This window comes from Lampetra fluviatilis, chromosome 15 (assembly GCF_964198595.1).
Source record: "Lampetra fluviatilis chromosome 15, kcLamFluv1.1, whole genome shotgun sequence".
Classification (NCBI taxonomy): Eukaryota; Metazoa; Chordata; class Hyperoartia; order Petromyzontiformes; family Petromyzontidae; genus Lampetra; species Lampetra fluviatilis.
The window spans coordinates 9,499,103-9,513,420 of record NC_136289.1 but is presented as its reverse complement, the minus strand read 5'-3'; the positions used below and the strand labels follow the sequence as shown (position 1 = coordinate 9,513,420).

Sequence of the window (14,318 nt, the reverse complement as noted above, 5' to 3'; positions counted from 1 at the left end):
TGTCAATCCACTTCTCCCAGAAGGCCTCCGTTACAATTCGACGAGACTTCTCCATGCTCGTCAGTACAGGTTGATGAAGTGAAGGCAGGACAGGATAGGTTCGAATATCAGTCGCTACTGTTTCCTGGATTCATAGTGCAGTGCGTTAACCACTGCTACACCTCAACGTATGCTTAGTTTTTGTTTGTCATATGACCACTGTAACTAACAGCACTGCACCGTGTATATTGGGTGGTATCCACACAGGTAGGTAAAAATTTCAAAGTGCAAGAATGTTAACTGCATGTCGATACTTGCCACTGCATACAAGTGTGTGGCTATACTGTGCAAGGCGTGGCAGTTGTGTATAGTCAGGCTAGCCTTGTAAACGTCAACGGTACTCTAGTATCCATGCCGTGAGAGGTAACATAAGAGCCTATCAAGGCTGCTCGTTTAAGTCATTTTATTCTGCAAGGTCTTCATCTATATATATGAAAGGGAAATGTGTAAATAAGTGTGTCTGTTCAAAATGTTTAGCGTACTTCCCGACATGCAACAAACTTTAAATTTGGCATGTGGGTACTTTCCAGACTGTACACCATGCAAAAATTATAAAAATAGACTTTTTTGGGGGGAGGGGCGAAATAATGGTTATATTTTGCACGGCAAGTGAGCGATGACGTCACATATCTGCACGTCACCCGCATGCGGCAGCGTCACACAGTGTGCCTGCTGACGTCACCCCCCCACCATCCGTGTATTAATCCAAGACAAGAATCCAAGTCCCGGGCGAAGCCGGGTAGTGAAGCTAGTGAGACATAAGGGAAAGAAGTTCAACATACATAAAGGGCTCTCTGGCAAGTGGACAGCTGGCACTACAACGCAACTCCAATAATCCGCGTCGATAAGATGGGACTCGCAGATCCCGGAACATGTGGCGCACTGTGGTGGTTTTCGCGCAGACGCGGTGTGCTGCAAATTATGGAAGGAAAAAGCCGCGTAATTCCATTAAGGGGCCGTCCATAAATGACGTCACGCGAGTTTGGACGATTATTTACCCCCCCCCCTTCGTCACACGTCACAAAAAGTCAGACCCCCCCCCCCCTCAAATATGACGTCACAAAGCTCTGCCCCCCCCCCAAAAAATAGAATAAAACATGCTTCAAATCGCTTTAAACTATTGTCATTGTAGCGCGTATTTAATGTGGCGCTGCACTCTGATGTTGTAATAGAAAATATTTATTAAAAAGTATTTAATGAAGTAGAACGTGTTGTCTATATTTAAAGTTGCACATTTTGATGTGACGTCACATATCTCAAACACCCCCCCCCCCTCGTCACACATCGTCACAAATGTCTGACCCCACCCCCCCCCCCCCTAGGTGCGTGACGTCATTTATGGACGGCTCTTAATCCACACGCAGGAAATATCCTCACATGTCCTCTTGCCTCAGCAGTCCGCCTGCTGTATTGTTTCACCTGAGGACGACGGCTTGTGTTGCTATGGAAACGCCGTGAGCTATTATTTTTCTACCTACGTCACTTTACAGAAAGTCTCATTTCAAACCCCCCCTCCCCCCAAAAAAACCTGTCAACCGGCGAGATGACGTCATCGCAGATCAACACGTCACCGCGTGCCGTGACGTCACCGGCGCGAGCCCCCACAATCCCGTGCGCGAGCGAGCTAGCATGGAGGGTGGCGTGGAGGGAAGGCCGCGGTGCCTCTCAGCGGTAAGGGCACAAATGTCGCGCTCTCTCTCTCTCGCTCTCAACGCAACCTAAACACCGTAAGCAATTGGAACACAGCGCGCCTCGTAAACGTCGCCGCTGAACCCTCGTGTTTATAATATATAGCGTTGTATAACGAGGGCCGCAGGGTGAGCGGCGCGCACTTAAATGGCCGCGTCTTGGCACACGTGGGTTGAAAAAAGTGTCGCCATGGCAACTGTCGCGATTCTTATGGTTCAGCATGGAAAGGCGTGAGACTCGTACGAAACGGGTTCAAGTTGTGTGCGGCATCGCCGATAAAGAGACACTGGGAGAGAGAGAGAGCGCGAGAGAGTTGATGGAAAAAATAGCAATGCTGCGTTTATTGCGGCAAAACCGGTTTTACACGAAGCGATTACCGGTACATTTTTGCTGCTGTTAAAAACCGATTGCGACGAGACGGATTGCCACACGTCCACTGCAGCGCGTCCGAGTCGCATGGCCACAAGCGATTTCACCCGCGGATTTGGGGCAAGTGCTGCCAGGGACCACGGGCCGCATCAGGAGTTGATGGAGAGGCAGACCCACGGGGAAGGAGCACGAGACATAGGGGGGACACACGCATACGAAGAGACAAACACGCATACAAAGTGTTACGCAGATACATGCACTACAAAGACACGGATACAGACAAGATGCAGATGTACAGATACAAACGGGGGTCACACGCATCGACATAAACACGGGTCTACGATAATACACGTGGTTTTGCCGAGTAGTTTAGCTCGTCTGCCGGGGTGGATTAACTCAGATTTACATCACGTGTATGGGCTCTGCCTAAGGCAGTTGTTTACATTCATTGAAAAAAGTCTCCGTCTGAACATTATTTTTTTTAGTCAGCAGGATCCCGTATGGAAATATTTGGACCATTCAATAAACGCGTGTTTGGAAATTCTGAGGGTCAGAGGTCGCAAACGGGTTTTGATTCCTTACCCGTACCCGGCCGCACCAGGGTCGCAAATGGGTACCCGTACCCGGCCGGGTACCCGTTCCCTACCAGTACCCTACCCGAAATGAGTGACAAACGGCTATTCACCAGTGACTCACGGCCTACCCGTACCCGGCCGCACCAGGGTCGCAAACGGCTACCCGTACCCGGCCGGGTACGGGTAGCCGGGTATCGGGTAGGGTACGGGTATCGGGTACCCGGTTGCGACCTCTGCTGAGGGTACCACACCGGCAAAACACTCAAAGCAGTGCTCTACTGCCATCTGGCTACCCCGTAGCCAAGTCCACAGCATCTCCCGATTCCCAAGGACCCTCCCATTCAAGCAATACCCAGGCTCATTACCACTCGGCTTGTGATATCCACACTAGGTCCCGGACACGTGATGGGTATAGTGTGGCCGCTAATGCAGCGTTGCTGGATTTTATATCGCAATTGCCCCCCTCGGTGCGCGTTAGCTGCTCACTGTGCATGGCTGTCGTCAGTCACAGGGAGAGGTGACACGCGTGCTCTGTAACTCACCCCCGTGTGCAGATACATTCGGATGTGGACGACGACACGTGCGTCACGTTCGTGTTGAATGGCGAGGACCACACTCTGGGCAACCCGCTGCGCTACATGGTTATGAAGAAGTGAGCACCGCCACCACCGCCGCCACCAGAGGGCGAGCGGTGAACGCGCCCGGGTTTCTCAAAACGGCTTTCGCGCAAGGCAACGCTGCAGAGCCACTCTTCTTCTTGGTTCTTTCGGTAAAGTCACGTAGAAGGGAAATAATAAAATAATATAATAAAATAACTTTATTTTTTATTATTTCCCTTCTACGTGACTTTATCGAAAGAACCAAGATGATGAATCCCTGCAGTCACGAAAGCTTTAAATCGAAAAAGAGCCACTCTTTTTTGTGTGTTTCGTTACAGCTCAGCCCATTTGGTGTGCTGACGTAGTGGTTCTGTGAAGCTGGCACTGTTCTGCAAACCTGGAGACAAAATCATCCACATTTGCGTGGTGTAAATATGGCACGTGAAGAGAGGCGGCATCATTTGGTGTGTGTGTTTGTTTACGCTGTAAGATATCGACTTGTGGGGAGAGATCACGGCTCCGTGGTTAGGGCTCTGAACGTTGCGACCTTTTAACATCGGTGGGGAGTTTTCGCTAAAGCAGTTCTGGATCCCCCTTTCATCCACTGGTCACCAACTCGCACTGATCAGTGAGACAGAGTGTGGTTAAACATCCCCGTTATTGACACGGGGAAGGTCTTCGTTCAGCAGCGGATTGACAAGAGGGCTGAAAACAATGAAATGACGCGAATGTCGTTTAATTTGTCAACAAACGTTGTGAGGATATATGACTTTTTGATTGAATATGCTCCAACTTCCGCTACTCTTATGCCTGGAGCATTGCCAGTGGTTGTGCCTTGCTTTTTTCTTTCTGTTATCCCTAAACCTAACCCATCTTCATCGTTTGTGATTTATTAATGTGAAGTCATACATTTGTGGACATTGATGCATCTGCGTAGATAGAACTGGTACATATTGTTATAATGAAAAAGAGATGTTTAAAATATATATATATAAATTGGTTACACATGGATGTCCGGATAAATAAGCAACATATTTGAGGAGATTTCAGGCCATAGTTGCAGTCGTGCAAGCCAGCACAGAAGTACAGTAAACAAATCTAATTTGTTTCCAGCCCTGACGTGGACTTCTGCGGTTATAGCGTGACACATCCGTCGGAGGATAAAATCAACTTTCGAATTCAGACACGAGGTAAGTCGTTTATTGTGTTTGCAATTGTGTCCTATGGACATTCACGTTTTGGAGGCAAGCCTATTTTGGATGCTGCCAGTGCAAGCACTGAGCACTAACTGTCCTTCACATTTTGTCACCGTTTGCTTTCATGTGTCTGAGTTGATGCGATTAATTGCCATGGTTCGGGATTGTAATTCGATTAAAGAAAAACATTTCTCCAGCGAATTCATCAGTCTCTAGTGGTAGCAGATGTCATGTAAACCTATTAATTTAAGGAGTACAAATCTGAAAAAAATATTTCCTATACGCACGAATAGTGAGTTAGAATCAATTTCAATCACATGTCATGCATCGTTTTACCCCTCGTTTACGGTAACATTAACATCGCGGGTGGATGCTTAATATGTTGTCTATTAAATTAAAATTGCAGCAACTAAATAATTGGAGCGTGTTATTTCATGTCCGCAGACCGCACAGTAATAATGGTCAAGGCAGATACGAAAGCACGCACCACACAGGCACACAGTTGTGGTTGAATTACAGTGCTGCGCTGAAATGTGAGTGTGCTCTTATGTGCTTGGCAGGAATCCCAGCTGTCGATACGTTCCGAAGGGGCTTGTGTGAACTGACGACAGTTTGTGAGCACATACTTGCCACGTTTGAGGTAAGGCCTGCCTTTGTAAGTGTACTTTATGGAAGTTTAAATACTTGGGAGTTTGTGATGCGTGTTGTGAAAATCCATTTGCGGTTTTACAAGATATAATTTTCTTAATGTGCAATAGATTTGTGACCATAATTACATGATGTTACTCGATAGGGGATGGTTAAAAACAATTTCGATACTGAACTCTTAATTAAAATGTTCATATCAATTTACATTTAATAAATAGTGGGAAGGGGTGGAGCAGTGGCTTAGTGCTTCGAGTACTGCAATTCAAACACCGTAACCTGAGTTCAATTCTTGGCCACAGCTAACATCGTTGAGTGATATCAGAATCAGTCCTGAGCACCCACACTAACCAGGGTGGTGAGGTATGGTCAAACAACCCCATAACTGACATTGACACGGGAAAACCTAAATCCAGTAAGTAAATTATCAAAGGGGCTGTACTGGTAATTTGGTAAAAAGGGAAATTGTGCAAACATACACATGATCATGTTTATAATTCTGTGTGGTGCAATAATAAACCCTCGGCACAGTGTGTGTTTTACAAGCTGTATGGAAATGCTCTGGGTTTTCTGTGCTCCACAGGCGAGCGTGAAAACCTACAACGCAAGTCACGGCATTGCAGACCCCATGGATGATTCGTAATGATAATGTACATCAAGCTGTTATTGTGTCACATGTAGTGTTGCTCTGTGTTCACATCTACTTTTCGTACGTTGTTGAATTGTTCAAAATAAATTTTTTATGCAAGACACTTTTAAAATGTTCTCCTAAAATAAAGTACGAGCAAAGATATTTATTTTAGCAGATGCTGTGTGAAGTACAAAGCTAACCATCGCCAACAGTTTTATTCCAAACATTTACAAAATAAAGTCTTCTCCGTTTGAGGCTGGTTGACCCCTCTATACCAGTAACATCTCACTCACAATCTGTTAAGCACAAATATCTCTTATAAACATGTCAAAATTAAAATGACCAAGGGTAGCAGTACAGTGTTTTCAATGCACATCAGATATGGCAAATGCAGTTAAATTACCACATCAATTTTTTTAATGCAGTTCCAGGATAGCAAATTAACATCTTTGATGTCTTTTTCCCAGTCACCTAACGCTGAATGAAGCTCTGTAAAACCTTCCTTTGGCACTTTAGCGTTGCGTGACTGTGGGGCCTTAAATCATGGGGAAAACGAGTGATGTTTGTAAGCACGTAATTTACCTTCAAGGCCTATTTAGCCAAGCCAGGACACAAGCTGAATGTGCTCTTAGTTTTTTTTATGTTCTAGGGGTAATTAAAGCTACATAACGCAGCTACTTATGAGTGTTCTGTTTGCAGCATTGGCTGCAACTTCGCAAGAGAATTTCAAATAAATGTTGATAAACTGGGTGAGCATTGAGGCTGTAATACTGACCTGCAAAGCTTTTGTTAAAAAATGTTGATGCATTATCCATGGGCATTCAGCATTTCACTGACTGCAGTTGCAAAGAATGAATGTCCTGGTGCAGGACTTTATTTAATTCGAACCATTTTTCTTGGATGATTCTGGTATGTAGTATGGCTGCTGTGCAGCTCATTGTGAGAAAAACAACTCCGCATGTGATGGTTAATGACACCAAGACCACTCCGGTGCGCTGCCAAGTCTGCATGGGTGGCGACCGCGAGCGTCTGTGTGAGGTCCAAGCAGCCACTGCATGGCAGCAGGGCCCCATCTTATAGCCCGAGGAAATAACCTGTAACTTAGATGCAGTGTAAACAGCAATAAATAAATACCTTAAATCAGCCAAAACTTATTTGTTAATTTGTGTCTTGTTGCCAAGTTGCTTTTTTGTGATGTAGGCCTCCACTAGTAATGATCCCATGTGGTCTAGTTCAACTTATAAGACCATTTTACTCCCCACCCACAACCTAATCCCTTAGTTACCAACCAATCGCCAAGAACCTTGTAGGTGAGAACACAGAGTCTCTTACCGTGCGATTGTCTTTTTTTTATTAGCAGATGACATGGAGACTGGAATTCAGATGAGTTTAAGCACAGTTGGAAAACACGTGATTTGCATTTGATTGAAAAGGACACATGAAGGTGACCAGTGTTGAGAGATGCCTCGGTGTTGCTCCATGTCTGGAACTCAGCGGGGGCTGCAGTGGGTAAATGCTCAATCTGGCCACCCTCCAGCAACGATGGTCTTTGGGTCTTGAGCAGATGGCAGCGTTCTAGCTAACGTGGACGAAAAGCATTACCACATGGGGAGCTGCGTTTCATTTGTAAGGAAAACATGAGTGAACGTAATGAAGGCCTTACTTTTATTGGCTGATCAGCTTGCTGCTTGTCAAGCCAAGAAAGCTTGCTCGGTACACCACCGTGGAATAATATTGATAAGTTCCACGGGGCCGGCTTGCACTTAATGAAGCATTGCGTCACAGTTTGCCTCCGGCTAACGCCTTTGAGGGTTGTTTTTGTCTTGTGTGGACGTTCTGTCAGTGCTGACGCGGGTGCTGTAGTTGGACGCTGATGGGTTGTGACAGTCGGGAGGGGGGGATCCCATGTCTTTCTCTGCTACTAGACGGCCAACTTTGGGCCTGAATAAATATTTCCTCAAATTGTACAGATAACAGCAGCCACGTGCGCCGGTGTTCATTAAGTGATAAAACGTGTGTTGCATAATTTGTTTCAACGTGCTGCAAACAATTTAAGGTAGCTAATGAAGCCCAATTAAATTAAGACAATTTAGCTGTGCTGCAGTTTGTAAAAACGTTGCGATGTGGCAATAGGATGCGTCTTTCTGGTAGGTATCGTGTAGCCATCTGCCTCCAATTATCTGCATTTCAGCACAGCAAGTTAATGGCAGAGCTGCAGATGAGCTCGCATAAGGCAGCAGAGAAGTCTGCAGTGTACGTATGTTGAACTTCTTTTGCATCTTACATAGCCAACCATGCTAATCGGAGGTGCGGGAAATAGCCAGCCGGTTTCTCCCAAGTGTTTTACAATCTTACAGGTATCAAAGAGTCAAGAGCTTAAGCAATAATAGCCTCTTGGTGTAAGAGAGTGTTTTATCTTCAGCGCCCTACTGCGCTGGCAGATTCCTCTTCGTACGTTTTGATGTTTCGACTTGGTTTTCATGGAGTCAATAAAAAAAACACCCCGACCGTCACGTTCCCGTGCGGTCGCTGAATGGGCCCTTGTGTTTGGCCGTCACGGTGCGTTGTTGCCCAAACGAACTTAAATGAAAACATGCCGCGTACAGCGCGCACACCGATAAATACATTTTTTTTTACCAATCTGCAAACGTAACGGTGACTGCACGAGCCGTGATTGCGGGTAACCCTTGTAAGGATTGCTGCAGAACTGAAGTAGGGGGGGGGAGAAGAACGGAAAACACCCCAACCAACATTTGGACGGTGGTTGGTTGGGTGGGTGTGTGAGTGAGTGCGTGCAGGAAGGGGGCAAGGGACCCCCGCCATGAATGGCTACCCTTTGTTTGAACTACACGCGCTTGCTTGTCCTCCCCCCCCCCCCATGCATTTTAAGTTGAATATTATAAAGAGCTGCTGTTTGTGGTGGCCTCCTGCTCGCAGCCCTCCCTCCTGCGCCCCTGCCGGCTCCATCTCCGGAGCCGCGGTGTGGGTGCGCGCTTTTCCCCAGCGATGATGGCAGGTGCGATCGCACATGGGGTCCACATGGACACTGGCTCGGCCGAGCGACTCGAGCAGTCCGTGAAAGCCCTTGGAAGCCGTCGTTTGTTCACAATCACAAACGCCCGGTCAAATTTTCTTTGGCGTAGCGCGCGGTGTGTTTCCGTGGGGGTGGGTGGGTTTTTTTGGCACTTATTGTTTGGGTTGATTCTTGTTTGTTTATTTGTGTCGTGTAATGGAATGCTAAACTACGTTATTATTTTTTGTTAGTTTTTACTTATCATCATCTCTACTGGATCTTGTAATGACCAATGTTTTCAGCCTGGTGTAATTTACACGAGCACGCATATTTAGTTTTGCTCCGGAAAACTGTCCGAATGCACCATTTTAAAGTATGGTACTGTACTTCCTAATTTTGGTTTTATAACCATTTTATACATTTCCAATTTAAGAGCAGTACTGTTGAATAGTTTAAACATTTTTTTAAGGTCGAATAACTTTTTCAATAAGAAAATACTTTTTATGCACTGCACACTTATGGACCATTAATGCACGCAGCGACAAGTGATTTCTTTTTTTTGCGTCGTTTGACACTTTCACGTTTTGCCTTTCGTCCCTGAGCATTTCATGTTCAGTGCTTATCGTACATTTAAGAGCTCCGATCAAGCATACAAAATAACCCCGTAGGCTTTGAAGCGTGCGCTCGCTGTGAGGTGCTGCTCTCAGTCAGGCCCTCTCGCGGTCTCAACGTCCAAGTGTATGTCGAGAGATGTTTGGCTTATGCCCTTCCTGTCTGCCTGGGCGAAACACAATCCTCCTCGACGCCTTCAGATTGTGGTCGCCCATAGCGTGCATCTCGCAGTTGCTTTTTGTGCGTAGAAACAACGACAACAACAACGAAAAACCCCAACACAATCATTGAAGGTGTGCGTGTGTGGTCCTGTTTTGGCTTTGCTTTCTGTTTACATTTCACGGTGGTTTCAAATGAAGGGGAGACGAGTGCATGTACAACACCGTGTGCTTCGCTCGTCGGCGAAGACGAGCCGATATTATTACTCGCGAGGCCGCATTTCAACCCCACAATCTGTTTCGGATCTGCCCAAGTTGGTCACGCGTGTTTATGCCCCTTGGACGCACGTGAACTTGCAGTTTGTCGGTGCTGATTGCGCCGCTTTATTCCGGCCAACCCCACCGCAGCCACCAAACGTGCCGAATCAAGCTTGGATCACCACCGCTCCACGTGTCCAATTTCACCCTGGCTGAGTAACTGACCAGAGGAACCCGATCATTTTCGTGGCACCGCATGCACCCCCGCCGCCGCTCCGCCCACAAGTAATGCTCATTTCCTGCTCTTTCCCTTACAGCACTTGGCTTGATTAATATCAGACGATTATGTTTTTCTTTGCAAAGCTGGCTTCAACTCGCGGAAATACTCTTTTTTTTGCACGACTATGATAATAATCACTTGCTTCGCTTTTATTCCGTTGGCTGTTTATCAAGAGTTGTTGAAAGGTCATGAATATTTACGTTTTTTTAAATGAAAATAATAATAATTGGTTGTAATTTTGTTTCTTGCAAATTACGTTTATCCCTTCTGTTAATATTTGTATTGTTTTTATTACGAGGGGCACACTCAAGAGATGAGTAGGGTTCGTAATTTGTGTCCTGTTAGGATGCCGTACACGGATAATATTTAACGACTGAAACCCGCGCACATCTGTGCTCATGCTTGGGACATGCTTGTATTTGTGAAAACATTTTTTACTCATAAACCCAAGGCTACCATGAAACGTTACGAATGGCAACATTTTCTTACGACATTTTATGCTCAGTTCTTTTTGGTTTAAATGTTTATATAATAAAAGGAGACTTTTGTTATGTTTCTTCAATGCAAATATGCTTGCACATATAAGCAATCCGCTGTTCTCACGTGAATATGCTTTCCTGAGCGCTTGTGGCCAGTGAAAATAGCAAATACTGATGCTAACGTTTTCGTCTCAAGGAGAAGAAACACACAGCATCAATCCCGGTGAATGCGGGAGAGCAACCCAGCCTTGGTCACACGTGTTTTAAATTTTCCCATATTGCACTCTTTTTGTGATCTATAGGTCTCTAGGCTTACATTTGGATGGGATTTAGGGAGCGTGTGGCCAATGGCAACATCATGGGCTACGAGTGCATGCCAAGCTTACCTTACCTCTGAGTGTCTTCGTGCGTCTAGAAATCTGCATTCGTTTGCACGCTGTACGGGGTTGATTCTTGGCTGCACACACCACCAGTGGAAATAATGTCTGAACCTGGCCAAGCAATCTCTCCTGTGTGCCGTGCTGACTTTAATAGGCGTCTGCCTACTTAGGACACTTGCCTTAACGGGACTGTGCAATTCAATTGGGAATGTTTATACGAATTGTGAGTGGGATCGAGTATTGCCGGCCAAGTGTCTCAGCGTTGGAGCGAGTGGCTTGCAATTGGATTGACTCAGCCAATCATATTTTGGGGTCGATAAAACGAGTACCATTTTGTGCGAAAGTCAGTAGTGGTTGTCTTTTGGATTGATTTGCCCCAACCATTGGAATGTGGAATCTCTGCCACCAAGCTCAGGGCTGAAAACAAGAGATTAGCACTGCCTCAATGCTCATTTGAATAATAAATAACTTTGGCTCTTTGACTATTAGTCTAAAGAATATCCGTGTACAGCAGTGGTGATGCAGTGGCTTTAACACATTGCGTAATGTACCCAGACACGTGAGTTTGAATACTGGCAACGGCTAGCATCAGTGGCGAGTGATATCCCAGGTAGTTCTAGACACCCTCTAAACCAGTGGTTCTTAACCCTTACAGCAGCTTGCACCATTTTGGTTCTCAATCTTAAAATGTGTATATATATAATGTTAATAAATACATAGGTTTGATGAAACAAAGTAGTTGTATCTTAATTTTGGAGCTTTCGTGACTGCAGGAATTACTCTTTGGTTCTTTCGGTAAAGTGACGTATAAAGATAAAATAATAAATTAAATAATAGCATACGACGTTTAGATTGCAACACAAGCAATCATCATCAGGTATAAATGAAATAGCAACAAAAAATCTAACCAGAAAACTATAGACAGACATATAAGCAGACAGATATTACCAAGATACATAGAGAGAGAGTAACACAGGCACAGAGAGGGAGATCGCCTCTGTGGCGAGGCCTTAAATAGACAGAGGGGGGCGGGTGCGGAGAGAGGGAGGGGTTAGAGAAAAAAAATAACATGTCAATGAGTACGGCGACGCGTGGTAGTAAAGTACGCAAGCTGAACATTAGGAGAGAGGGAGAAAGAACACACTAATTTAAATAACCTAGCAAAATATCGAAATGTTATGTAATACAACACAGAGAGTAGGTCAACACACAACGCATAGCCTGGTCGATTACGTATTTCAAAGATTGCTAAGTTAGAATTTCAGTTTGAAAATTCCAAAGTAGTTGTATTTACGTGCCCGTGCTTAAATTGTGCTTTGGATTATTTACCTTTAAAATAAAAATCTGGCCATGTCTAGCACTCCAATAAAAGGCTTCTCGCATCCCGATGAGGTGCGTGCACCCCAGGTTAAGAAGAAGAACCACTGCTCTAGAACAATCCGCATTGACCAGCGCGGTGAAGTGTGGTCAAACAACACTTGATACAGTAAATTTAGCTGTGACGGTCCCACCTGAAGACGGAGACTTGTGTTGCCTCCTAAACGTCGTGATTTAATTGAGTTATTTTTCATTTATTATTGTTTTTATTATTATTATTTTACCTACGTGACTTTACCCAAAAAAACCTAAGAGTATGAATCCTTGCAGTCACGAAAGCTTCAAATCTAGAAAGAGTAGAGAAGCCTTCATCCAGCAGTGGATTGACAAAGAGCGAAAATGTTTATATTTTGTATGGGCCTTTTAGAAATGAATAATTAGACCACTACAATGTTATAAGCAGTGCGCCATCAACTGGCTTTGGAAACCGTTCAAACATTATGTTTTGGTCTGCCATTTGTTATGAGCCTCAAGTAGAATTGCATTCATCATCATGACCTATTGTGCCCTCTCAATTGCAAGTAAAAGTGGCGAGGCCATTTATGACTGACCCAAGTAAAATGTGTTCACAATGTAAGCTTGGGGTGTTTTCTTTCATTACGGCAAACAGGCTGTGTTTTAGTCATGTTTATACGCGCACACACAGGGTTGTTTTTCTTGTTTTACGACCGCGTACACGCACGGCACGCGCACATGTTCGCGGGTACACAAAGTGGCCTTGTTAGGACGAGAGCAATTAACCTCCATCCTTGCCGGTTTCTAATTGGCTGACTGGTCACATCGTGATGGTTACCGCATGCTCTCGGCTCTCATCCATCACTGCCTCCACGAGCACTCCGTCCCTCCGATCACTCTGTCCCACCGAGCGCTCAGTCCCACCGAGAATTGAGTCTTTCTCAAAGAAAAATAAAAAAAATTCTGGATTGAACAAAAATGTGGATTCTTGCGGACGATGCCGCAAATCAACTTCGCTAGGAAAGAACGACAACTGGGACGAGTGACAAAGAGCATGGCAATATCTGCAACTTATAAAGGCCATATCAAAAAGGAATGCAACATCTCTGGGACATGCGATGAGACAAGAAGGATTGGCAAAACTTGTGCATTACTGGTGAGATTTTTAGATAGAGATGAAAAGGGAGACAAAGGGGAGAGTGAACAACGCGTTGACGTGATTTGGTTCAAAAGGGCAGACACGACGTGCGATTCGTTACGAAAAGGGACAGGAAAATATTGAGCTCAAATTCTGCTAATCCCCAGATTTTGGATGATCACGATGATGATGACCATGATGTCATCTTCAATAGCTTTGGCTAAGAGTAATCAGATATGAGCGTGCGTGAACTCAAGGGATGGCTGAGTGGCACGTGAGGGCTCGTGCCCACTCTTGAGCACTTCGTCAGCACCACTGTGATCGCTGTACGCAGTCGATGGCGATCACACAAGATAACCCAATTTCCATGTAAGAGTCTGATGACGGGCCCGGTTGCCAATGACTTGCACAATAAGGAAAAGTGAGTGATCAGTCGTGGTGTTTCTCATGGTTCAATAGGAGTTCCCGCGCTCAGCTAGCCCGGCAGGGAACGTACCGAACAGATGGCGTATCTGAAAGTCACACGAGAAATGCGACCGTCTCCTAAAACCGATGGGGAAATCAAGAATAGCTCACGCAGTGCCACCGTGACCACCAATTCCAAACCGTAGACCGCACGGTACATACGGCACTGGTCCCGCTTCGAACCACTGGCTGGTAACGTTGCAAATGTTCCCCATCGGCAAGGGTTAGCAAAGCAAAAAAAAATAAAAATAAACTCAATATTTCAAGAGCCACAATGCATGTGGAATAGGAGACGGTCCTCGATAAATTACGCCACGAAGCAGTCGTATGTATGTGTTATTGAACTTCTCTCGCACCGTACGTAGCGAACCGTGCTTATCGGAGGTGCGGCAAAAGGACAACAAACCAAACACAAAAAGCAACTCTAAAGACATCCGTTTTCAATCTAGATTTAAAACGG

General features: G+C 45.3%; 1 protein-coding gene across 1 annotated transcript; it reads left to right on the top strand.

Moving 5' to 3' along the window:
• Positions 1–1,639: 1,639 nt before the first annotated feature.
• Positions 1,640–8,759, top strand: POLR1D (RNA polymerase I and III subunit D). Its single transcript, XM_078863170.1, has 5 exons — positions 1,640–1,710; positions 3,227–3,324; positions 4,385–4,461; positions 5,028–5,107; positions 5,696–8,759. The coding sequence occupies exons 1-5, from the start codon at positions 1,669–1,671 to the stop codon at positions 5,753–5,755; spliced, it is 357 nt and encodes a 118-aa protein (XP_078719296.1). The 5' UTR covers positions 1,640–1,668; the 3' UTR covers positions 5,756–8,759.
• Positions 8,760–14,318: the final 5,559 nt, after the last annotated feature.